The following is a 25,060-nucleotide window of genomic DNA, read 5'->3' as shown; positions in this document are numbered from 1 at the left end:
AAAGGAGATCTAATAAATCAATAAATAAATGAATAAATGTTGAGGATAAAACAACTATTTATTGGATAATTTGTTTTTGTCCTTGCCTCTTAGGATGCAATCCTGCCTTTTTCTTTGGTTCTCAACAAAGCAGGCCAGATGTTTGTCCTCCTTGATTCAGAAATTCCTGGAAGAATCACCAGCCTCTCTAAATTGAGTCCTGTGAGAGCAGTCTAGATCTGTTACCCTGACTCAGGGACAGAAGGACAGCATCAGATCCACAGCAGGTTTACATTTGATGTTCTGATGTGTCAGCCAGGAAAATGCAGGCCAAACTCCTCAGACGAGCTGTGTATATAGGTCATTATATGCAGGAAAAACAGTCCTAATAAATACAAATGAATTTCTGGATTACCATACTAAGGAGAAAAGCACTTTAAAATTGTGTATTTAAAGAAAACGAAAAAAATATACAAGTTCCAAAGTATTAAAGGCATGAGAAAATTGGAAACACTTTACAAGGTTTACTTTGTTAATTATTAGTTAATGAATTAGATATAATGATCAATTCTTTTTATAAAACTTAATCTGAAAAAACAAAAAACAAAAACAGTAATTGTAATTTTTCAATAATGTTGTTCAATGTTCATTATAATTAATTAATGTTCATTATAAATAATTAAAAAGAATAATTCATGTTCATTTAACAAACGTTAATGTATACAACTTGCAATTAAATAAAAAAAAAAAAATGTAAAAATAAAATAAAAAATCCTGTAGAGTTCTGCAGCACAGATTTCATGTGGGTCTTTATAAAGCAACAAAGATAAAAGTAATTCCTGATGGATACCACAGTTGTTATTCATTAACAGATGAGAAAACATTCAATGCTGGAAAGCACATGCTTTTCAGACTGCATCAGCCATTACTGTCGACTGACCCCTAATGGTCAATCCACACTATTACAATGCAAGAACGATCTATGATGATAAGGACATTTTCCATTTGGTTCAAACAAAAGCACATGTAAGAATTGCAATGCAACACAATTTAACATTGTTTTTAAAGTTGCATTTATTTATTACTCTTCATACGATACATCACTGTACCACCGCATATATTCTGAAATATATTTTCATTATAAAATAGGGATTCTACAATCAAGGTTCAGATATAATAAAATGCTCTGAAGGATCATAACAGACAATAATGATGCATCTTTAAATGAAGTGCAGGATATTTTGGATTTACTGTAATTTGATTCAGGGCAACTCAATGAATCAAATTGGACATTTGGGTTTGTATCTTCTCAAGAAATAAATGTCATCTCTGTAGGCCAGATAGATGAAGTATTGTGGAATGCTTTCTTCTAAAACACACAAAATCAAAATGGAGAGATTCTAACATTTAGGACGGCAAGATTTCTCAATAAAAGAGCTTGACCTCCAAACCAGCTTCAAACCCACAAATGTTCCTTTTGGTCCAAACAAATATTGTTACATTGTGCCATAGTAGAGTGAATCGTTTTTGACATATTGTAACGTTGCAAAAAACCATTCACAAAAGCACAGTAAATACCAAAGGCCACAAAATCTTCTGATTTGTTTTGACGTCAAACCATTAAGATAGTTAAAAACATCCTCCAGAGAAGGTTCGGTTGCGTTTCAGCGTGTAAGACTACGGTTTTCACAAACATGGGCTATAGAAATATATACTGTATAAGTCAATATTTTGCAGTGCTGCATTAGTGTACATACATATACATACAGTACATTCCCAAGCTAGGTAGATTACTGCAAGAGACACCACACCATTTTGTGCTACGACATGGGATCATGGCTGTCCTCAATAAAATGTCTGCCCAGAAGAGATTTGTCTGAAGCCTGAGGTATGCATAATATGCCCCGGTAACAATCATAATGTTACAATCATATAATTTTGTTATTTATATATATATATATATATATATATATATATATATATATATATCTCACATACAGACCACCCTCTCCTTTAAAAAAAAAAAAAAAAAAAAAAGACAGCAAAACAACTACTAAACAACTAATTGTGCGCACATATACAAGAAAAGGTGCCAAACCAGGCTCAAATCATGATTGCTTGATTTGTAGATTTGATTGTTTATAAGGAGTTTTGAGCTACTGTAGTATGCAAGATAGAAACGCACATTTGAGGAGTTGCACCAGTTAGTAACTGCACATGACAGCTTGAAATATCCTACAACATAAGGAAATGCACATGTGCTTTCCAGCGTTTTTTACGCAGTACTCTCACTTGACAATATTTGTGTCTCCTCTCAACCGCTTGACACTGAAATTAGCCAACATACTATCACGCAACATCATAAAATTCACTCTTTCTTTCAGCAGGTCAGTGTGGAAAACAGATCGCTGGGTATGAAACACATTAATGCTTGCCGTGGAGTTTACAACAGCACTGAACTGCACTGAATTCACTCGGATATATAGGATTATGAAAGTGTTGAACCTGCTTATCTAAACTAATACAAACCAGCCAAACTATTAAATAACCCAGGAAAGGGTGATTTGCCTTTGTATATAAACATTCTTTTTCCCATCATGCTTTGCTCTTATTCAAGTTTATAAAATACTACTCTGCTTTATATAAAATTAAACTGGCTAAAGTGACAGGACTTCTAATATACATCCACTGAGTATTTATATTCATGTGTCGTTTAAGAAAAAACTACAAAAGAATAAAATAAGAGCGTAAAATTAAACCTGAAACATACAGAACGCACTGTACTCATATTGTACAACAACACTTTGGACTAGGTAACTTAGACAAACATATGCAACCATACCGAGTTAGATTTAACAAGCTTTTTTAACAAGGAATTTAAAACAACGATTCCTGGATGCTACATCTCTAGCGCTACCTGACATGCTAACAAGACGAGAGTGCAGGATAGGGTTGCAAAGGGAGGAAAGACTTTCCCCATCAAGTTTTTTTCCAAAATGTACAGTACATCACTGTCAATTTACATGACTGTTGCAACCCTCACATCTTTAATGGACCTGGACTAAAGAGAACAAGACGCAAATGACAAAAATACATCAAATTCTCAACTATTTTCTGCACTAACCTGATGTGGCTCAACAGTAAATAAGGTATTCTACTTTTTTGTGTTAAAATCAACAAGTCTCACGGTGTACTTGACTACACTATCAACAGGTCTCACATGTCTATTTGAATGCTGTATGTTAGGTGCAAGAAGTTCACTAGAGTGATTCACTTTTTGATATTGAAGTTTTCGATGCGTCTCATGCAACTCTGAAGGAAATAATCGTTAGCTTACGTATAACATACAGCTTAAATGACCTGCAGCTTCCTGACTAATGTTTTTTAAACCAGACACAATTTTCCCTAATAAGCTTTGTTTACACACTTTCATTGCTAAAAGTGCTTCCTGGAGCTGTAACGATCTAATCACTGTCCAACAGTTTAAAAATACACCATTTATTCTCTCAGGACAAGCTAGTAGACAGCTTGAGAAAGCTGTACTGCATGAGAAATGTCATAACAAGTAACCGATAACAACTTTTTTAGGATTATTTCTGGCATAACAAGGATCGACAACATATTTGGGGCTCGTCTGGGATACTAGAAATGACCCAGCACAAGTTTTTCGCCATGGGATCATCCTCACTCTCGTCCACAACACGTCCAAAGTCACGTTATGACTACTTAAAACTGGAATGTACCTGCTGTAATTAGAGAAAACGTAGGCTTTTGCTTCATACAGACAAGCACAATAACACCTCAAAATATCACATTTAACTTTGATTACTGCCCTAATTTAAGCTCAAAGCTCAAACAGAATTTAGCTGATAAGGAAAATTCTGTTAATAGTGATCAGTCTGCAAGTGTCAACATTAGCTTTGTAACAGAACTGCAAAATAGATACTCACACATTCATACATTTTGGTCTACAGGTCACTATAATGCACTTTCCCATCAAAAAGATGCCCTGACTTTACAATTTCAGGCTCTTGCTGAAGAGTTCCTGCCAACAGAAACATGTCAGAAAATCTCTGAATCATATTGTGACATTTATCTCTCTAAAGGGACAAAAAACAAAAAAAACTTTGGCCTATTGAGGCTATTTCCATCCAATGTTTTGATACCTCGTTCCATTTTTCAACAGTGAAGAGTAAAGAGCCAACATCAATATAAACTCTGCCAACTTTCTTGAGCATTGACTCGGTCACAGTGAACATGTTCAAATGACCATGCGGACCAGGCTTTCACTAGACTAGTCTCAATCAAATACATGCCTAATTAGTCAGGCCTTCACACAGGAAGTCATTCTCACTCAATACCACAGCCGTGGGTAAGGTGCTGGCTCGCTTCTGCAACTGCACACCCATGAGGCCTATAAATAGAGTCTCTTTTTGTTCCTGACAGGTTCAAGACAACCTGCTGCCACTGAGGCAGTTAATTCTGAGATTCTCCTTTTAAACTGATAGTTGGCAACTAAATCTACTGTTCTTTTTCGGAGAAAGCATTAAAGAGCCAATAGGTACTATAAGAGAACAGAAGACAGTAAAGAGTTTTATAGCAACTACAGTTACAACATAGACTTGTCTCTGAGTGTACTTGAGCAAAAAAGGACAGAAAGGAAACAAAGAAACAGAGAGAAAGACCAAGTTAGAGCATGAGAGATAGTCAAGACTGTACAAATCAAATGCCTCTATGTCTCTCAGATGAGTCTCGCCTCGCCCTCCATTTCAGGCGGCAGCTCACACACTCCAGTGAAATTGATCTCTTTCCCTTCCTTCCCGCCTTGACTCCCTGCTTGAGACCCACTGTCACCAGGTGAAGTGTTGCTATGTGATAGTGTGTCAGGTGATGTTCGGTGTCCTGTCCCAGCACGTCGCTCCTTCAGGTAGCCCTCGAGACGTTTGAGAATCTGCTTGGGGTTCTTCTTAGCAAAAAGCTCCACTTCTGTGCATCACAGAACAGACAGAGACAAGGTCAGGCATTTTCTTTTTTTTTAGTAGATAGATTCAAATGTTCAACATCCAGGCTACCTTGACCAAAGGTGTTCAATCCTGCTCCCGGAGGGCCACTTTTCATCAGAATTTAGTCCTTACCCTAATTAAACACACCTGAAACAGCTAATTATGGAGCAGGATCACTAAAAACGTCCAGGCAGGTGTTTTGTAGCATAACTCAGCAGGAAAGTGGCTCTACAGAAACAGGATTGGACACCCCTGACCTAGACAATTTATGGTAAACTAAACTACAAAAATAGATCATTTGGAAACTTGGCATTCAAATATGACCACCCACCTTTGCATCTCAATGTCTATTGAGTATTAGGGCTGGGACAATAAATCGATGCATCACTTGATTCTGAGATTTTCTGAATGCATAGCAATTCTCTCTTGAATCGATTCTGAGCTTAGTTTTTAACAGCAGATGGTGCTTTAGGCTAGTTTTTAACCGCACACTCAAATGCTCACGAAGAAGAGTGCTCGTGCGTTCAGCTGTGTCTGAGAATGTGCTTGCACCTCAGAATGCTTTTAGGTAAAGAATGCAAACAGCCCACTGCAAACACCCTTGTAATTCGCTTCAATCTTTTCGAACTTTATAAATGATTATTTTATAGAAGGTTTAAGTGGTGTGTGTAAGGAACTGGAAGCAAACAGAGTACGCAGTGCCATCTGCTGTTAAAAACTAAGCTCAGAATCGATTCGAGAGAGAATTGCAATGCATTCGGAAAATCTCAGAATCGATCCAGAATCATTTCTCGATTCGCGATGCATCCATCGATTTATTGTCCCAGCCCTATTGAGTATGCAGCAACTTTTACCCTAATGAATGACAGTGTGAACTAGCCAATCAGAATAGAGGGCATTTACATGTAAAAATTTAAAAGGTAATAAAAACAGCTTGTTTCATCTGTGAGAGTGAAACATGTTTATGGTGCAAACCTTTACTATCATAATTAGACTTTAGGGGAAAAATAAAAGTAAATTATGGCCCCTTTAAATGATATTGACCAGATATCATAGTGTTAATTATTTAAATTATTTAAATCTCTGCTGAATGTCAGTAAAACAATACCATGAACAAATACAACAATTTTTAATTTTTCAGTTAATTTTTAACTGAAAAGTCACCTTTGAGTACATGGCCAGAATCCGAGATGGTTTTCTGCTGGTTCTTCCACAGCTGGTAGAGGTGCAGGAATGTTGCAACATAAAAATCATTCAGCACAGCTACAACCTGTTGCCTTCGGTTACACTCCCTAGGTGACATCATAAAGCAACAAAATGTTTTATTGCCATGGAAACAACCAAAGAGGTTATGGTAGGCTACAGCACAAACACAGCCAAATGATTTCAAAGCTTGAAAACATGTAATTAATATTGCACAAAATAATGTTCAGGTAATATTGTGACAAATGATGACTTACTTGGACAGCACTTCCTCTCTAAGAGCATGCAGGGCGATTCGGGTCATGTTGATTGACATCACACTGAATGGAAAATTCTGCAGGTGTTAAAAATAAGAATAAGTATTTTTTTTGTAATTGAATGATAAAGATAAGTTTGTAGATTTTAAGGCATGATACGTGAGCAAGTGTATGTTTGTTTGTGTTTTGCATCACCTGGACTGGATGCTGAGAGAGTTTGTAGATGTCTCTAGCAAGTGGTAGTATCTCTGGGTCCATGACGAAGTAGAGAGTGTGCATCAGACCCAGAAAACCAGTTCCCCTTAGATCTGTAGCAGGGTCTGAACCTAAGAGTATGAAAGACACACAAAAACAAATATTGCAAACAGGTGACTTCTATTTCATGGCATCATGAATAAGTCGAATAATATAGTTAAACAGTTTATCTAAATTTTTTATGAACACATTTTTAGCAGAGGTGCTTTCAATCTTTGACATACCTTGAAAGCCCACATTCTCCCAGTGTGGTCCATAGCGAGGGCAGTCTGCTCGAGTGCAAGTCAATTTCCTGTAGATGGTCTGGAGTACACGCATGTGCACTGGCTGTCCATTATCCAGAGAACCTACAAAATCACAAACATATATATATAACAAACCAATAGTTTATTAATTAACTGCGTGAAGGCACTAAGTTATATGTCTATTGTATAATCCAGTGTTCTTCTCTGGGTAAAATAATTAAATACATGCCAAAACAAAATGAAATCTGTACAAAATATACCAGGGCTCGATGTTAAGAACAGTCCAGGGCCAGCATGAATGACGAACGAGCCACTGCTGCATTGTCATGAAAGTTTATCATATGCACATGTTTTTAATATTCTAATATTCCTGGTGCACTACGGTCTGTTTTTAATGTTAATCAAAATAGGGCTGTAGCTAACGATTATTTTGGTAATCGAGTAATCGTTCGAATATTCTAATGATTCCTTGAGTAATCGCGCCAGATCCCCCGCCCCTCCTTGAAAACTACTGTTAGACCTACCTGAAAGCACTGTTTATTTCATCTGTATCTTTGTTCTATTGTATTTATGTAGGCCTGTTGAATGTTAAATGGATCCAATCAATGTTCAATTAAAATAATTTGATGATACAGCAATAAACTAGCTAGCTTTAATGCATGTGTTTTTGAAATTTGCTGATTTAAAACATTATCAAAACAGTATTATATTTTAATGACAATAGCTCAAATCGGTATCGGCCCAAAAATCCCATCAGTGCATCCCTAATTTAAACAGTTACTCTGGTAGCTGTCTAAACAACTGTCTAAACAATATAAAATTATTTTATATTTACATTTATAAAAAGGGTACTCTACAATAAAAACACTCCAAGTTTTATAACTCAGAGTTAAGTCCCCAATTTCAAATATGAATTTTTATTTTCCACCTTTCTGAAATTGCACGATTTGAAATCGCCCCGGTCGTGATATCACGATTTTCCTTAACACGCCCCTTAACAAATGTTTAATTATAATCAATGAAGTGTGTTCTTTGCAAACTTCATAAGCTAACCTCCAGAAACATAGTATAAAGATCTAAAAATGCATTTCACCACCCCTTCAACTGATTCATCAACAATTATGCATTGAACATTAGTCAAAAGATGTATGTAGTCATTAAAACAAAGCATTTTACCTGACTTGTCGAGTCATATGTTCTACTCACATTGTGCGATGGCAAACACTAAGTCTCTCTCCTCTACAAGGTCTTTGTGTAGCCGTGGAGGCCCGAACAGGAAATGGGTAATGGCAGCCAATCCAGTCCTGCGAATGGTGGGCTGAATGTTCTTCTGATAGAGGAGAAGATCAAGTATAAAATAAAGAACAAAGAAAGGGAATGGCTTCAATAGTCATGACAACCATTGCGTCATAATATATATTCACTTGAAACAAACTCACAAGCAGGTCTCCAAGATCAGTGGTCTGAAAATGCTGCAGAGCCTCATTGAAAGAGATCAGTGGTGATGGAGTGAGATCCTCAGCAAGAACTATAAAAGACACAATCCCTGCATTATAAACATGGTTCAGTCTGGAAAATCAGAACACATAAAACATATTCTATCACTAAAAAATAATTTCAATATGGAGGGGGAAGCAAGAGAAATGTGGATTATAAAAAAAAAATATTCAGTTTTGCTTATTACAGAGTTCCTACACATTTCTCATTTCTAAATTCCATACTTTTCCACTAGGGGTGCAACGGTTCAAATTGCTCACGGTTCGGTTTGTATCACGGTTTTAGGGTCACGGTTTCGGTACGGTTCGGTATGTGCTATGTTCAGGGAAAATAGGACTACTGTCAAATAAAAATAAAGAAAATAAGAACAAATAATCAAACTACAAGCAACATCACAAATAAATACAATAGAGCAAATATTCAAATCAAATAAACAGTGCTTTTCAGGTTTTCAGGTATCTAACAGTAGTTTTCAGGTACAGAAAATGGATAAAGTAATCAAATATAATAATACTGCATATTATCTTCACTGTATGAATTAAATTAAGTTTAATCATTATTGAAGTTACAAAAGCTATTCAGTCAAGAGCAGTGAGTGATTTCTTTGTCATTTGTTGTTTGATTTAACATTAAAAACACAGGGAGCAGGAATAGTTTTTTTTTTTTCCCCTTTAAGATCCAGTACATATACTGTTATACATGCGTTGTCTTTCTCGACTATTATAGGTTCACTTAAGACATAACCGACTATGTTTGCTAGGACACTCGCCAAGACGGGCATGTTGACATAATTTTTGTATGAATTTGTCCGCTGAAGCGCAAGACTTGAAAGAGAACTCAGTATTTGCGCGCTGTCTGAAATAAGCGTGTACACGCTTCTGATGAGCGCACACACAAATCTTCTCACAGCGCGCGGGAGTTCTCTTTTGCGTCCTGCACTCGAATGTTTAAATTAGCAAGGCTTAAATGAGTTTAGTTTAAACACCGATAACAACGTGTGCTGTTCAGGTCTCACCTGCGCTCACGCGGGTGTTGATGGCGTAAATGACTGGACATTAGAGCATACGGCACTCGCATTGAACAAAGTTTACAAAGAGTGACTGTTTTGTCCACGCTTTTTGATTATCGTTGTTGTAAAGTTTTGGGAAGCCAGAATGCGCATCCATCGACTGAAACACATTATCTGAACTCTGTCTGTCTGTTTTCCACGTTGCTATTTTAAACAAACCATATTAGCCTATAGATGCGTCGTCATGCGAGATGGACCGCGGTGCAAGTGCATGCCGAACCGTAAGTGGAAAACGGTACGGTTCGATTTTTTATCGAGAACCGATGCACCCCTATTTTCCACACTCAAATTTCCAGACTTCTCTGTAGATTTTTCAGAGAATATTTAACATCTGATAAATGGTTTTAAAATCCTAATGTTAACATGTATGTTACATTCTGACTATGCTATTAGGTTGCCAAATAATTGCCAGAATATTGTAACTACAGCTCATACAAATCAATTAACACCAAGTTCAATGTGCAGCATTTTATTAAAACTGTAATGCCAAAGTACAGGATTGCATACATTTAAAATAGTTTAATTCATAATATAAGTTTTATACATAGATTTTTAACTTAAAATTTTTAAAACATGAAAAATAAAATTTTTTGTCACTGATTACATTTATTTAGAAAATATTATTTTCAAAATAATGGCAGGACATGCTATCTAGTATAATAATGTTTGTTTTACTATAAATTTACTGAGGAAATCATTTCCCAAGTAAAAAAAAAACCTATACCAAAATCTATTTTAAAAACATCTATTTCATACTAAGCATACTTCAGATCCATTAACATATTTATTGACACATCACTTAAGACTTGCTGATATAAATTAGAATTAAAATTTACTTGGAGTATTTCTTTATTGCACAATGCACATATATTAATATTATGCCTAAAAGTGTTTTAATATATCACTATTAATAAGGATTGTATGATCTTTGTATAATATCAGTCTTTCAATGCAAGATATTTAAAGTGTACCTAAAGTATACTATATTAGTATATAATTGGATATATAATAATATATAATTGGACCTCAGCACTACTTCTGCACAATTAAAGTGCATTAAGTACAAAATTAGTTGTTCCAATTTAGCAGACTTTAAGTATACCAGTTTAGTGTACCAAAAGTACAATGCAAGGTATTTTTATTTAGCACATAAATATGTAAATGTATTTGTAGTATACTTAGTTAGCACAAAATAAATGTATTTCAAATTTCACTAGGGTTATCAGGAATTATTACTTCATCCAAGTCTTCACCCATTAAATATTCACCCATTATTTTACATTATTTTCAGCATTATATTCAGTAAATAATACAGTCATCTGTAAAAATTCATCAAAAATGTATTAATGCACAGTGTAGATCCGCTCTCACATGTTCACCAAATGCTTTAGTTTTCTCGAAGTGATAACATGTGCATACATGATGAGAAAAAACCTAAAACGGTTTGATAGTATTGTTTTGATACTATAAACATGGTTTGATATTGCACGATCACCAAACAGCAAAGTACAGTTTGATTTAAATAGCACGCTCCCTTTATCTGTTGCTGGTTTGTGTGACAGGGAGTCTCACGCTCATTCATTTAGTGAATTCAAAAGATTCAAAAGATACTTATAATAAAGATGAACAGTTTTGTGTAACGAAAACGTACCTTAAATTCATTCAGTCATGTTAAACAATTTCTAAACTTTTGGCTGCACTGGCTACCTGCTTCAAATGTCATGGCTATATGATACATTTATTTTAAGAAATTCTCATTTTATATTTTAGAAAGCAGAATAGGGGCAAAAGTCCGGAATCACAAATATTTTTACTTCGTTTTCTTTTTTCCATACTTATCCAGACTTGGGGCCAGTTGCATAAACATAGCCTCCTTGTAAAGAACAACTGTCTGAACAACTAGCAGTTAGCCAAAGGGTAAGCAGTCTTACTTTTCTGATACAACTGAGACTTATCTACATTTTTATGTAACTTGCTTTAAAAAATTATGACCAGTCTTAAAGAAAAAAACTGATGACTAACTGGTAAGACTATGATAAGCAGCTTATATGACTGGCCACCTGGAAATTACTAAAATCTTAGCCATAGTTTTCCATACAGCATAGGAGCCATGTTATTAGTGGATCACATGTGTGCAGGTTGTGGGTTGAGTCTCCTGTAATAACCACTATTTTTTGCCTAGATTACCCTTCAAATGTTTAGGGAATTTTTTAAGCTTTTGAAAGAAGTCTCTTATTCTCACCAAGGCTGCATTTATTTGATCAAAAATACAGCAAATATTGTCAAATACAATATTGTCAAATATTTTTACAATTTAAAATAAATGTATTCTATTTTAATATATTTTAAAATGTAGTTTATTTCTGTGATGGCAAAGCTGAATTTTCAGCAGCCATTACTCCAGTCTTCAGTGTCACATGATCCTTCAGAAATCATTCTAATATACTGATTTGATGCTCAAAAATCTTTCTTATTATTATCAATGTTGAAAACAGTTGTGCTTTTATTTACAGCATTTATTTAAATACATATTTTAATTCATTATAAATGTCTTTACTGTCACTTTTAAACAATTTAATGCATCTTTGCAAAATAAAAGTTTTAATCTCTTTAAAAATGTTTGCTGATCCCAAAATTGTGAACAGTAGTATATGACGAATGTTCCAAATTAGTCACTTATGAGGACCCATCTCTGCTCTCATGCCTATGTCTTGATTAGACAGTGAGGCAGCCCACTGGATTTGGGAACAGACCCATTATTTTTACTCAAGCCTGATCTACATGCTTCTGCCTGAATTTATTGTAAAGTGTTTTCCTTCCTGTAATTAATTAATTACAGTTTTTGAAAGGTTTGTTCTAAACCTTTAACTTTAAGTATCAAACTTTTTCCCCCGGTTTCACAGACAAGGCTTAAGCTAGACTAAAATGCATGTTTGAGCTGATGTAACTGAAAGTAATTTGTACTGACAGATCATAAAATATGTCAGTGCCAGTGTTTTGTCTTAAGATGCACACCAGTAATGTTTTTTTCTAGTGAAGTTTATAAAAGCTACTTAAATGCCCTAATTGAACTAAGGCCTAATCCTGGCTTAGGCTAAGCCCTGTCTGTGAAACCGGGCCTTTAATTATTAATTCAGTCTGAACCACCTAACATAGACTCCACTTAAACTTAGCTAAAAGTCTTAAGATTGGCTTAACAAAGAATCTCGGTCACATTTTTTCAGTTTCAGAGCAGTTTATGGTTCAATTTAGAGAGCCTACACAAGTCTGATATTTCATGACACCTTAATTACCGAGACAGGGGACAGATAATTTGTTAAATATTTTTAAAATTTCTCATATAATGAAATAAGATTTTGGTTATATTGCCCACCCCTATGTCTATCAATGGCCATTTGTTGCCTGCATATCTCACCAAGAGATGCTAATTCTCCAGATTGTATCTGACAGCGATCAGGTTTCGTAATGTATCTATTTTAGCCAAGGAGACGATGCCATCTCTCCAGGGTAGGGGCGTATGCTTAGTCATGATGACGTAATGTGTTCAGTATCCAGGTTGACAGGACGTTGTTTCCATGGTGACAAGGTAATTGGTCTCACCTGGCTGGATGCTCTCCAGGGCATCCCACTCCTCTTGTGCTCGCTCCACCTCCAAGCTCACCTCTAGACAAAATCACACACACATATAGAGTAAAGGTTGTTGTTGAACTACTGACATCATTCTGGGTGTAACAATTTTTCTGAGTGATGAAGTCTTTACCTTCCGTTTTAGTCTGATTGCCTCCTGCTGCCAGAGACTGCAAGAGTCCATTCTGTTTTAGTGCTGAGATCTACGCAACAACAAGTTCACACCATTACCATCGCTATTCACACCAGTAACAAAGAACATCATGTGACTATGTTTAAGTGAAATACTCACTGGGACAGTTTTGAGATAAGGATTGCCATTCACACTGCCATTCTCTTTGATGCCATTACCTGGAGTCAATCCATTCAGGATCTAAAAAAAAAACAACAGAAAGCAACCGTGATCCATGCAGATAGTGAAAAGACCTGATTTCACTTAACAAATTTTAGCAGCGTGTTCTCACAGTTGTGCATTTGGAGTGCCCATTGGTTAGATCCTCTGTCTGTTTACATTCTTGTGGAAAACCATTCAAGCCCTAAAAGGAAGAAATTGAAATACATATAAAAAAAAAAAAAAAATCTATATTCGTAATATTATTCCTTTCCCCATATGTTTCTGAAAAGCTATCACAAATGTTTGAAATGACACTACATTTAAAATGTAAGAGTGTCTGAAATAAATTCTATTAAAGCATATTCAATTGAAACTGCAATCGGACAGTAATATCAATTCAAATTTCACCCAAAATCACCCTAGCATTTTCAAATACAATGCACCACGTCTGCCAAATTTTAAAAAGAATTGCAATGTCCATTTGATGCTGCACTGATAAAATCTAAATTATGAGCACTGTACAAATGATTACGATTCTCCCTAGTCAGTGTTGTTTTCATGTTGTGAAATTCCCTCTGTGTTGTCTTCTCATAGAGTAAAACAAAGAAAGGACGTGTAAATGATGGCATGTCACCTGTTAAGAAATTTAAAATGCAGCATAAACTGGATATCTGTATTCTATATGCATGCCACAATATTACAAAATCAGTCCTGAGCTAGTATAGAATAGTACAGTATAGTTCAGCTTTTTCATGGATTAGCAGACTAAATGGACTTCTATGTTTTATTTCAGTTCTCAGTTTCATTTAATGATCTTTGACTCGGATGTTCCTCCAAAAATTCCTTAGTAGCAATAAACAGTATAAAATGAGCAGTTTAGATTAGGGATGTAAATATACAGGTACTGACAATATAACCATCTAATTTCTCAATTTCTCAATCTCATGTGAATACTACACATACGATAATATCGTAAATAATCCAGAGCCAGTATTTATCTGGTTGTCACCTATCATAAAACAAACAAAAAAAGAGGACAATGCACTGTGTAAATGCTATTGCTGCACAAAACCATGTCCACTCTACCTGCACCCAAAAAAACATTAGCTTGCCAATGTAGGAGTTTTTTTGGATTTCATTAAAATGACCAATGCTTCCCAATCCTGTTTCTGAAGGCACACCAACAGTACACATTTTGGAGGCCTCTCTTATCAGACCCATCCATTTCAGGTCTTGGAGTCTCTACTAAAGTGTGTTAGGAAGAATTCAAAAATGTGTACTGTTGGTGTGCCTCCAGGAACAGGGTAGGGAAACAATGTGTTAGACAGTCCAGTCTGGATGACGCACCAATAAACATTTAGTTTCTGTGCGCTTTTATACAGTTATGGTTACAAACTCTCTCTCCACCTCACCACATTTGTATTTTAAGTGTGGCTCTTTGGCCAAAAAAAAGAGAAAACACAAAATAAAGTTTAAGATGAATTTGACTGACAGCATTATTTATTTTTCGATTTTTTAATAGATATTGTGATAAGATGGCTATCGTGAATTCTTTTTGCCCAGTGTAGTGATAATCTAATATTGTGACAGCCCTAGTACACATAATTTAGGCTTAAAATCTTTTGTATTGCAGACTAAGGTATCTGCAAATCTGAGCACATTTGAGATGTTGAGAAACTCTCTCTGAAACTCTAGAGCAGGGTTTTCCACAGGGGGACGTGAACTACCAGGGGTTTGAGTTGATGAAGACCTAATAATTAATTAAATTGAATGTAACATTAAAATAAACAAATGGGGCAGCACAATTAATTGAGATAAACTGATATCGCAATATATATTGTCAAATCGTGATTATCAAATCAAATACTGCAATTTAAATAAACAAGTATGTTGTCAGCTGCTCTGCATGTTTAAGTTTTTGTTGGTTCTTGTAAATAGTGAACCTAATTGTGAACAATTTAATTGAAGCACACACACACACACACACACACATCACTTAAACAGAGATTGGAGATTGCACTGTGCACACACAGAAACATTCAGGAACACATAAATCTGTTATCAACACTGCCCCGTGACTTTTATTAATAAAAGTAGATTCGCTACTGAATCACTACGTTATATTACTCAGCAAGGAGATGGTAACGTCACTGTTTTTTAAAGTAATTATACTCAGAGCTTCATTGTTAGTACTAGTGTTAATTTCATTAACGAAATGGACTACAAATATGTGCGTCTACGACTTTTTTCCATTACAGAGACAAGATGACACCAACATAATTAAACGATAACTGTGACTATATTAACATCCAATATCATTGAGAAAAAAGACATGACTAAAATGTATTTAAAAAAATAAAAACTTTACCAAAATCTCTCTTTGTTTTTGTCGAATAAAAGAGGAGAAAAAAATATTACAGACTGTTTTTAACAAGCCTCTATGAGCATTCATGCTTGAGGTTGCCAGATGTCAAGATTTTAAAGACAGGAGATTCACAAACAGCGCGCCAGTACTGTTCTCTTTTGTGTCTTATTGCGCTTGCATGGTTTAAAAGCACTTGAAAGAATGATAACGTGATCATGTAATGTAACGGCAGCTAATGGATGACAGAAAAAACAGATGTTGTGTTAATTGCTTACAAACATACATGTACAGTGGGTACGGAAAGTATTCAGACCCCCTTAAATTTTTCACTGTTTGTTATATTACAGCCATTTGCTAAAATCATTTAAGTTCATTTGTTTTCCTCATTAATGTACACACAGCACCCCATATTGACAGAAAAACACAGAATTGTTGACATTTTTGCAGATTTATTAAAAAAGAAAAACTGAAATATCACATGGTCCTAAGTATTCAGACCCTTTGCTGTGACACTCATATATTTAACTCAGGTGCTGTCCATTTCTTCTGATCATCCTTGAGATGGTTCTACACCTTCATTTGAGTCCAGCTGTGTTTGATTATACTGATTGGACTTGATTAGGAAAGCCACACACCTGTCTATATAAGACCTTACAGCTCACAGTGCATGTCAGAGCAAATGAGAATCATGAGGTCAAAGGAACTGCCTGAAAAGCTCAGAGACAGAATTGTGGCAAGGCACAGATCTGGCCAAGGTTACAAAAAAATTTCTGCTGCACTTAAGGTTCCTAAGAGCACAGTGGCCTCCATAATCCTTAAATGGAAGACATTTGGGACCAGAACCCTTCCTAGAGCTGGCTGTCCGCCCAAACTGAGCTATCGGGGGAGAAGAGCCTTAGTGAGAGAGGTAAAGAAGAACCCAAAGATCACTGTGGCTGAGCTCCAGAGATGCAGTCGGAAGATGGGAGAAAGTTGTAGAAAGTCAACCATCACTGCAGCCCTCCACCAGTCAGGGCTTTATGGCAGAGTGGCCCGACGGAAGCCTCTCCTCAGTGCAAGACACATGAAAGCCCGCATGGAAGGACTCCAAGATGGTAAGAAATAAGATTCTCTGGTCTGATGAGACCAAGATAGAACTTTTTGGCCTTAATTCTAAGCGGTATGTGTGGAGAAAACTAGGCACTGCTCATCACCTGTCCAATACAGTCCCAACAGTGAAGCATGGTGGTGGCAGCATCATGCTATGGGGGTGTTTTTCAGCTGCAGGGACAGGACGACTGGTTGCAATTGAGGGAAAGATGAATGCGGCCAAGTACAGGGATATCCTGGACGAAAACCTTCTCCAGAGTGCTCAGGACCTCAGACTGGGCCGAAGGTTTACCTTCCAACAAGACAATGACCCTAAGCACACAGCTAAAATAATGAAGGAGTGGCTTCACAACAACTCAGTGACTGTTCTTGAATGGCCCAGCCAGAGCCCTGACTTAAACCCAATTGAGCATCTCTGGAGAGACCTAAAAATGGCTGTCCACCAACGTTTACCATCCAACCTGACAGAACTGGAGAGGATCTACAAAGGAGGAATGGCAGAGGATCCCCAAATCCAGGTGTGAAAAACTTGTTGCATCTTTCCCAAAAAGACTCATGGCTGTATTAGATCAAAAGGGTGCTTCTACTAAATACTGAGCAAAGGGTCTGAATACTTAGGGACCATGTGATATTTCAGTTTTTCTTTTTTAATAAATCTGCAAAAATGTCAACAATTCTGTGTTTTTCTGTCAATATGGGGTGCTGTGTGTACATTAATGAGGAAAAAAAATGAGCTTAAATGATTTTAGCAAATGGCTGCAACATAACAAAGAGTGAAAAATTTAAGGGGGTCTGAATACTTTCCGTACCCACTGTATATACACATATACACACACTGCCCGGTAGCTGTTTGGATTTAAATAGGCAGAGTCTATCATTGGATCATTATTGTAGTGATCATTATGTTTCTAGCATGTTATATGTTTGGCAACAGTTCTTCTAACCCTAATTGACCCTTCGCAAAGATCTGCCCTCCTTAGTAACTGTTGCTTTGTCCGACAATCCAAGGCGCTCTCAAGCCACATATCATTCTCACAGAGAGAAAAATACATTGCGGAGCAAAGATTACACTGACAACACGTCGACAGGTTATTTTTGGTATGAAACAAAGTCTCAGCTTTCAGATTTTATAATTTTTTAAGAAATTCAAACAATAAATACCATTTTGTGGCTCTTTAATTTGTCGTGGCAGATCGTTGTAGTGTCTCAGTTCAAGTGACACATGAACTGATCATCTCTTCCAACTAGTAATAAACATGAATTAACATTAGAAAGTATGTTGTTTTAAATGCAGAAAGACATCAACACACATCATTTTTTAAGTTCAAGTCCACCAATGTTAATTTATTAACTCTCCTGTCTGGTATGTTTGTCGGACAAAATGTAAGAGTCAGCGTCATGACTGGTCAGATCGCCTGTCAATCAAACTGGCGAAAGGTGAATTGATAGAGTGTGTAGCTTTTCATTTCTTAAACAACCATGTTGGAAGACACATCATGGCCATATTCCAGGATGATAATGTCAAGATTCATCAGGCTCAAATTGTGAAAGAATGGTTGGGAGGGAGCATGAAGAATCATTTTCACACATGAATTGGCACCTCTGAGTCCAGACCTTAAATTCATTGAAAGTCTTTTGGATGTGATGGAGTAGACTTTACAGAGTGCTTGACTTTTGCATTGTCAATACAAGATCTTGAACAAAAATTGATGCACCTCTTGATGGAAATAAATGTTGTGATGTTATTTCCATCAAGAGGTGCATCAATTTTTGGTCAAGATCTTGTATTGACAATGCAAAAGTCAAGCACTCTGTAAAGAGTTTTTCACAATGCAAGAGAATGTGTGAAAATGATTCTTCATGCTCCCTCCCAACCATTCTTTCACAATTTGAGCCTGAACGTGCATGGCTGTGTTTAACTCCACTTTTAGACATACACTCTAAGCATTACATACACTCTAAGAACTTCCCTAAGCATTTCCCCTTGGGGGAATCCCCTCCGCCATTCTGAAGTGCATATTTGGACAGACCTTTGACCCCTCAATTTTGACCAAGGGAGCGAGTCTACTCAATATGTACACTTCAGGCAGATCCATAGACCACAATTCAACATGATTGTGACGTCACAGCAAATCGCGTTTAACTTACCCTCACCCCACACAACTACTGTATTATATTGGTTGTTATTTTGAAAAATTTAACCGCATAATACTTGTAGCTGCCTTAAGCCGACTGTTGTAGCTTATTGTATTGTTAATCTAAGCCCTGTCTGTGAAACCAAGGCCCAATCCCAATTCTACCCCTTACCCCGAAAAATCTTCATTTGAAGGGCTATCTGTCCCTTCCCTATACCCCTACCACTCCAGCCAAAATAGAATCAAGACACCCCTACCCCTTCACGTGAACAAGCAAAACGAAGGGGTGTCTTGATTCTCTTTTGGCTGGAGTGGTAGGGGTAAGGGGAAGGGCCAGATAGCCCTTCAAACGAAGATTTTTCGGGACCACACTTTGAATGAAAGGGTATGAGAAATTTCCCTGCATACACCGACTACCGTGCTGCTAGAATGCATGTAGTGATCATGGTAATGATATTTCCACACAGGATCGATCACTTGTGTGTTACCTGGCTGCCAGTTTCTCCGTAGCTTGCTAAAAGTGCTATTTGAATGATGTGAACACAACGGAATAATACAGTTAAAAGAAATATCTGTCATCCTTCATAGCACAGCTACTATTTACATATTGTATCGTCTGTAAACTCTTGTGTTACCAAGGCAACAACTGACTCGTTTGTATTACATTGCAAAGAGCTCCGTTATCACAGCACCACAGTAGAAAACGAAACCGTATCCATACCGGCCGGCTCAGCACGGAATGAAACTTGGCCCGATGGAAGAGCGGCTCCACCAGTCTTGTACATTGTGTATTATTCTGTATCGTCTTGAGAAAGTGAAGGCTCATACGTTTTCGAACTGAAACCGAGCGCAGTTTTCTTAAGTCCAAAATACAGCGCAAAACATAGGGAGTGAGTAATCTGTTAAATGTGCTCGCGCCTGATTTCTGTTGATATGCACACTTCATTGCTGTTTATACTGGTTAAATGTTACAGGACACTAATAAAAGAAACTAGGTATGATGACGTGTGTAATGGTGTAGTAGTGGTGTCCCATTTCTTAGGGGAATGGGACATTCAAATAAATCAAATAAACCATAGCTGATGGAAATAACCGTCATTTTTAACCCTTGCAGTCAAATTTAGTGATACAAACATCAATGACAGCTTTAACTTGTCAATGCTAGTAAATGACCATGGTAGGAGAAGGATAATCCATGGCTAGCTGTGCTTGAAATGATTTTAATGCACAACGTGGATGCAAAGAACCACCCAACAGCTAGCCAAGTTTTAAAATAAAGAGTTAAAAACAATCAAAATAAAACACTTACTAAAAAAGATATTTTATGTTTAATTGCATGTCATGTGATCATTAACCACAAACATGCATTAGTGTCATTAAATTGTTGAAATATCAACTTAAAATCTATATCAAGTAAATATTTTACATCTAAGAATTTCTGCTGACAAAAAAAAAAAAAAAAACTTTTGGGAACCCAACTCTAGAGGATAAATGGGCCTTTTTCTCATGAGAAATATATACAGGTGCATCTCAATAAATTAGAATGTCGTGGAAAAGTTCATTTATTTCAGTAATTCAACTAAAATTGTGGAACTTGTGTATTAAATAAATTCAATGCACACAGACTGAAGTACTTTAAGTCTTTGGTTCTTTTAATTGTGATGATTTTGGCTCACATTTAACAAAAACCTGCCAATTCACTATCTCAATAAATTAGAATACTTCATAAGATCAATAAAAAAAAAAGGATATTTTAAACAGAAATGTCAGGCTTCTGAAAAGTATGTTCATTTCTACGCACTCAAAACTTGGTTGGGCCTCCTTTTGCATGAATTACTGCATCAATGCGGTGTGGCATGGAGGCAATCAGTCTGTGGCACTGCTGAGGTGTAATGGAAGCCCAGGTTGCTTTGATAGCGGCCTTCAGGTCATCTGCATTGTTGGGTCTGGTGTCTCTCATCTTCCTCTTGACAATACCCCATAGATTCTCTATGGGGTTCAGGTCAGACGAGTTGAACCAGCTTTTGGTACCTTTGGCAGTGTGGGCAGGTGCCAAATCCTGCTGGAAAATGAAATCAGCATCTCCATAAAGCTTGTCAGCAGAAGGAAGCATGAAGTGCTCTAAAATTTCCTGGTAGATGGCTGCACTGACTGTGGACTTTAGAAAACACAGTGGACCAACACCAGCAGATGACATGGCAGCCCAAATCATCACTGACTGTGGAAACTTCACACTGGACTTCAAGCAACATGGTTTCTGTGCCTCTCCACTCTTCCTCCAGACCCTGGGACCTTGATTTCCAAATGAAATACAAAATGTACTTTCATCTGAAAAGAGCACTTTGGACCACTGAGCCACAGTCCAGTTCTTTTTCTCCTTAGCCCAGGTAAGACGCTTCTGACGTTGTCTTTGGTTCAGAAGTGGCTTGGTACGTGGAATGTGACAGTTGTAGCCCATTTCCTGAAGACGTCTGTGTGCGGTGGCTCTTGATGCACTGACTCCAGCTTCAGTCCACTCCTTCTGAAGCTCTCCTAAGTTCTTAAATCATCTTCGCCTGACAATCTTTTTCAAGCCTCCGGTCATTCCTTTCGCTTGTACACCTTTTCCTACCAAACCTTTTCCTTCCCATCAACTTTCCATGAATATGCTTTGGCACAGCACTCTGCGAACAGCCAGCTCATTCAGCAATGACCCTCTGTGGCTTACCCTCATTGAGATATTGAGATACTCATTGAGATACTGATTTTTTGATTTTGATGAGCAGCAAGCTGTAATCATCAAACTGAAAACAAAGAAGTCTGGAAATATTTTACTTTATGTCTAATAAATCTAGAATATATTTAAGTTTTACTTTTTGAATTAAATAACAGAACAAAAAAAAACTTTTTCATGATATTCTAATTTATTGAGATGCACCTGTATTTTGCTGCTAATACAAACAGCTGAAATAATAAACAGATCTGATTTGATTTTTTTTTTATCTGTGGAAGTATAGTGTATTATAGTGGCTTGTAGTACTCTGGGTAGGGATGTCATACATACCTCTGTATGTACTGCGACTGCAAGAACCCCTTCCATGACATGAGTCCACTGTCTCGCTGTCCCCCTACTGTCCACCCATCCTGTGGACTAGGCCAATTGTAAACACTGCCCAATGGACAAACATGGTTCTAGAGCACTTTTAACGCTTTCAGAAGCACCTGCTCCTCGTCCTACAAGGTGGATTAAGACTGAAACAGCAGAAGAGCTTTCAGTAGTGCATTGTTTAACCGTGCCGCTTCTTGAGATTCAAAGAGGGGCTGGTAGAAGAAACAGAGTTGGGCCAAGGAGCAGAAGCATAATTTCAATAGTAACAGGCCTAAGGTTTGTTTCTAGTGGGATTGTGCAGCGAGTTGTGAATTGTGATGGCCTTGTTGGAGATGGATTTCTCAAGTCCGTCAAGTGCTAATTGTACCAGGTCTGTGGCACATTAATAGGTGAGCGCTAGGCTTGCTATAGGTCCACTTATGTGAGACTGGAGTGTTGCAAAAGGAGCAGAAATTAGAAATAGATTGACAGCAGTGATGAATCTGTATTTGACAGTGCCTCTGTGAAGAAGAAATCTCTTTGATGAAATTTTAGAGAAAGCAGAATAAAATTCTACTTGGAGTACTGAAGGCTTATTATAGGGGTGTGTCACTAAAAAGGGAGTTTATCGATGAATTGGAGGGTTACTATGGGTCTCTTCAGAAACCTCCCTGTGGCCTTCTGCTGACAGCTACAGCAACATCCAAATAAGTCTCTGTAGGATACAATAATAAATATTAGAATATGCAAATTGTATAATATATAACATACTTGAAAAGGTATATGCAATGCAAACATCAATGCGTGCAAAATACAGAGGCATGCACTCTCCAGTTTTCATTAAAGAACAATGTAAAGGAGCGCTGCACAGAAAATAGGCATCCGAAAGGGATGACGTCATCTGATCAAGACTGCATCCCTATGAAATAGAAATAGATGGAAGCCGGCAATATGATCATCAATTACCACAGGTGAAATTTCAAACGGTCCCTTTCGTTTTGCAGTGTCTTTAATGAGCAGACAGGCTTTATATGGCGGATAACTGAATCTATTGCATTCAAAACACAGAAAGGCTGAGGGGTGACGTCATCTATATCCTGACTCACAAAACCTGAACTAACTAAACATTATAATAAACATGAACGACAGACAACCCAAAAGCCAAAGTATTAATGGATAATTAACGCTAATTTGGATATCAGCGACATCAGATATGATGCATCAGCTCCAAATGCGGCACAGCATGAATGTATGACAGCATCCAGTGAACTGTCAAACACCTTTACAAAAGATACATTAACCATTATATAGAGACATGACGGTATTACTTTACACGTATTTTACTTCAGCAGTTACGAATTTAGAAACATATATTGAACATAAAAGATTTATCCGACAGCTAATAATGATAAAGACCAACAAAAAAACTGACCAACTTACTCACTTAACAGTTATTTCTGCCACAAATAACGGTACATTTCAGCACCCCTCGTCATTCTCTTCAAGTTAAATGAGAAACACGAAACGCTCACATTTACCTCAGCACTCAAGACCTGCCGTTACTTATTTCAGTTTAAAAATGTGTTATTTACTGTCACATTTCAGTCAGTGACTGGAAAAGCGTCTGTCTCGCGACCTGCTCGAGCTAAACTGCCTCAATCTTTTTGTACTCTCGCTTCTAGCTTAGCTAACTTGCCTATAATTAGTCTTTTACGAGACAATATACACCAAAACGTGCGAACAATGTAGCGTTGTTTTTCTTAGCTGCTAATTACGCATTTATACCTCTGCTAGAATGGTAGGTATTAAATATTCGTTTTATTTTTACCTCAGTTTCTCTCCCTCCAATCTCAGCTTCCCTTCCCCCTTTCCACAGTAACTGAAAACCCCGACGCCTTGTGGGAATTGTGGTTCTTCTACTGTAAATAGACTTCCGGTACTGTAGAAGCGCTGAAGTCACGCTGTAAAGTTCGTTTTGTTTTGTTTTTTTTTACAGTTAATTTCAAACAGTGACAGCAGTACTTAATATAAAATTATAAGTAATAATATTTAAAAAGTTAATTAAATAACATTTTTAATTATTGTATATATGCCATTTTCTGACTTTTTTTATTCTACATGGAATATACTTGTATTTTTAAAATTACAATTATTGTAAATAATGGCATAGTTTATGCTTAAATGCTTTTGGCTCAACAGTCCTTCAAGTAACCGAGAAGTTCCTAAAACATTATGTGAAAACACCTCCTTACTTTAGCTGATTTTGTTTCTTTGTTTGTTTTTTTCTTTGTTTGTTTTGTTTTGTTTCAAAGTGACAGCAGAAGGCTACTTAATCTGAAATTATTTTAAATTCTTGTATAATTATGCAAGTTTTTGACATATTTTAATTAACTTTAAATATAAACATGTCCTTATTTGTTGTATGTTTATATTTGTATGATGTCCTAGAATTTAAATGCACAGGTGAATGCTTGGAACTGTATGGTTCTGTTTTTGTTGTTTGTTTTTTGTTTGTTTGTTTTTGGTGGCCTCGATGGAATAAAATGTATCTTTTGTCTACATTTTTGTGTCTGAATCTTTTTTTCTGCCTTCATTACATCTGGTTTGCATCTACTCACCTGGATGTTTTGTTTACACTTTTGTATGGATTGGTTGAATCTTAGATTGCTGAATCTTAAGACCAGTTTGCCAAACACAAAAATATTTTACAGAAAACAATTCATGGACAATTGCTCATTCACAACCATAAATCCATTTGCATTCCCTCTGTAAAAATCTATGTTCAATATTTCCACCTCTTCAATGACATAGGCCTACTATTTATTTGATAAAGTCCCATTCAGAAATGAAGTGAGACATCTCACCAAAATGCCACACAACAGGAGATTTATGGTCCTTCCTTCTTATTGCACTAGTGTTCAATAATACATGTTCT

At 36.6% G+C, this 25,060-nt stretch overlaps 1 protein-coding gene across 5 annotated transcripts; it reads right to left on the bottom strand.

The window, feature by feature from the left end:
• Positions 1-1,035: 1,035 nt before the first annotated feature.
• On the bottom strand, positions 1,036-24,052 carry elmod3 (ELMO/CED-12 domain containing 3). Of its 5 annotated transcripts, none has more exons than XM_051903595.1 (13): positions 23,954-24,052; positions 22,102-22,840; positions 13,600-13,671; positions 13,428-13,508; positions 13,269-13,338; positions 13,109-13,171; positions 8,382-8,470; positions 8,149-8,272; positions 6,922-7,044; positions 6,638-6,768; positions 6,443-6,519; positions 6,147-6,274; positions 1,036-4,965 (listed from the first exon to the last, which is right to left on the bottom strand). In XM_051903595.1, the coding sequence occupies exons 2-13, from the start codon at positions 22,135-22,137 to the stop codon at positions 4,721-4,723; spliced, it is 1,239 nt and encodes a 412-aa protein (XP_051759555.1). In that variant the 5' UTR covers positions 22,138-22,840; positions 23,954-24,052; the 3' UTR covers positions 1,036-4,720. The 5 variants fall into 5 exon arrangements, with proteins under 5 accessions (XP_051759555.1, XP_051759557.1, XP_051759556.1 ...); XM_051903597.1 differs by lacking the exon at positions 23,954-24,052 and adding an exon at positions 23,566-23,911; XM_051903596.1 differs by lacking the exon at positions 23,954-24,052 and adding an exon at positions 23,570-23,911.
• Positions 24,053-25,060: the final 1,008 nt, after the last annotated feature.

Source organism: Ctenopharyngodon idella, chromosome 8 (assembly GCF_019924925.1).
Source record: "Ctenopharyngodon idella isolate HZGC_01 chromosome 8, HZGC01, whole genome shotgun sequence".
Lineage (NCBI taxonomy): Eukaryota > Metazoa > Chordata > Actinopteri > Cypriniformes > Xenocyprididae > Ctenopharyngodon > Ctenopharyngodon idella.
The sequence above is the reverse complement of the archived record's forward strand: the minus strand, read 5'-3'. Positions and strand labels throughout refer to the sequence as shown.

Excerpts from the sequence above, each read along its gene's own strand:
- elmod3 (XM_051903595.1), bottom strand. The coding sequence starts at position 22,137 with ATGGAAGGGGTTCTTGCAGTCGCAGTACATACAGAG. Across the intron at positions 13,339-13,427 it reads CTTATCTCAAAACTGTCCCA|ATCTCAGCACTAAAACAGAA; the intron begins GTGAGTATTTCA and ends GTTGTTGCGTAG. Across the intron at positions 6,769-6,921 it reads GGAGAATGTGGGCTTTCAAG|GTTCAGACCCTGCTACAGAT; the intron begins GTATGTCAAAGA and ends TCATACTCTTAG.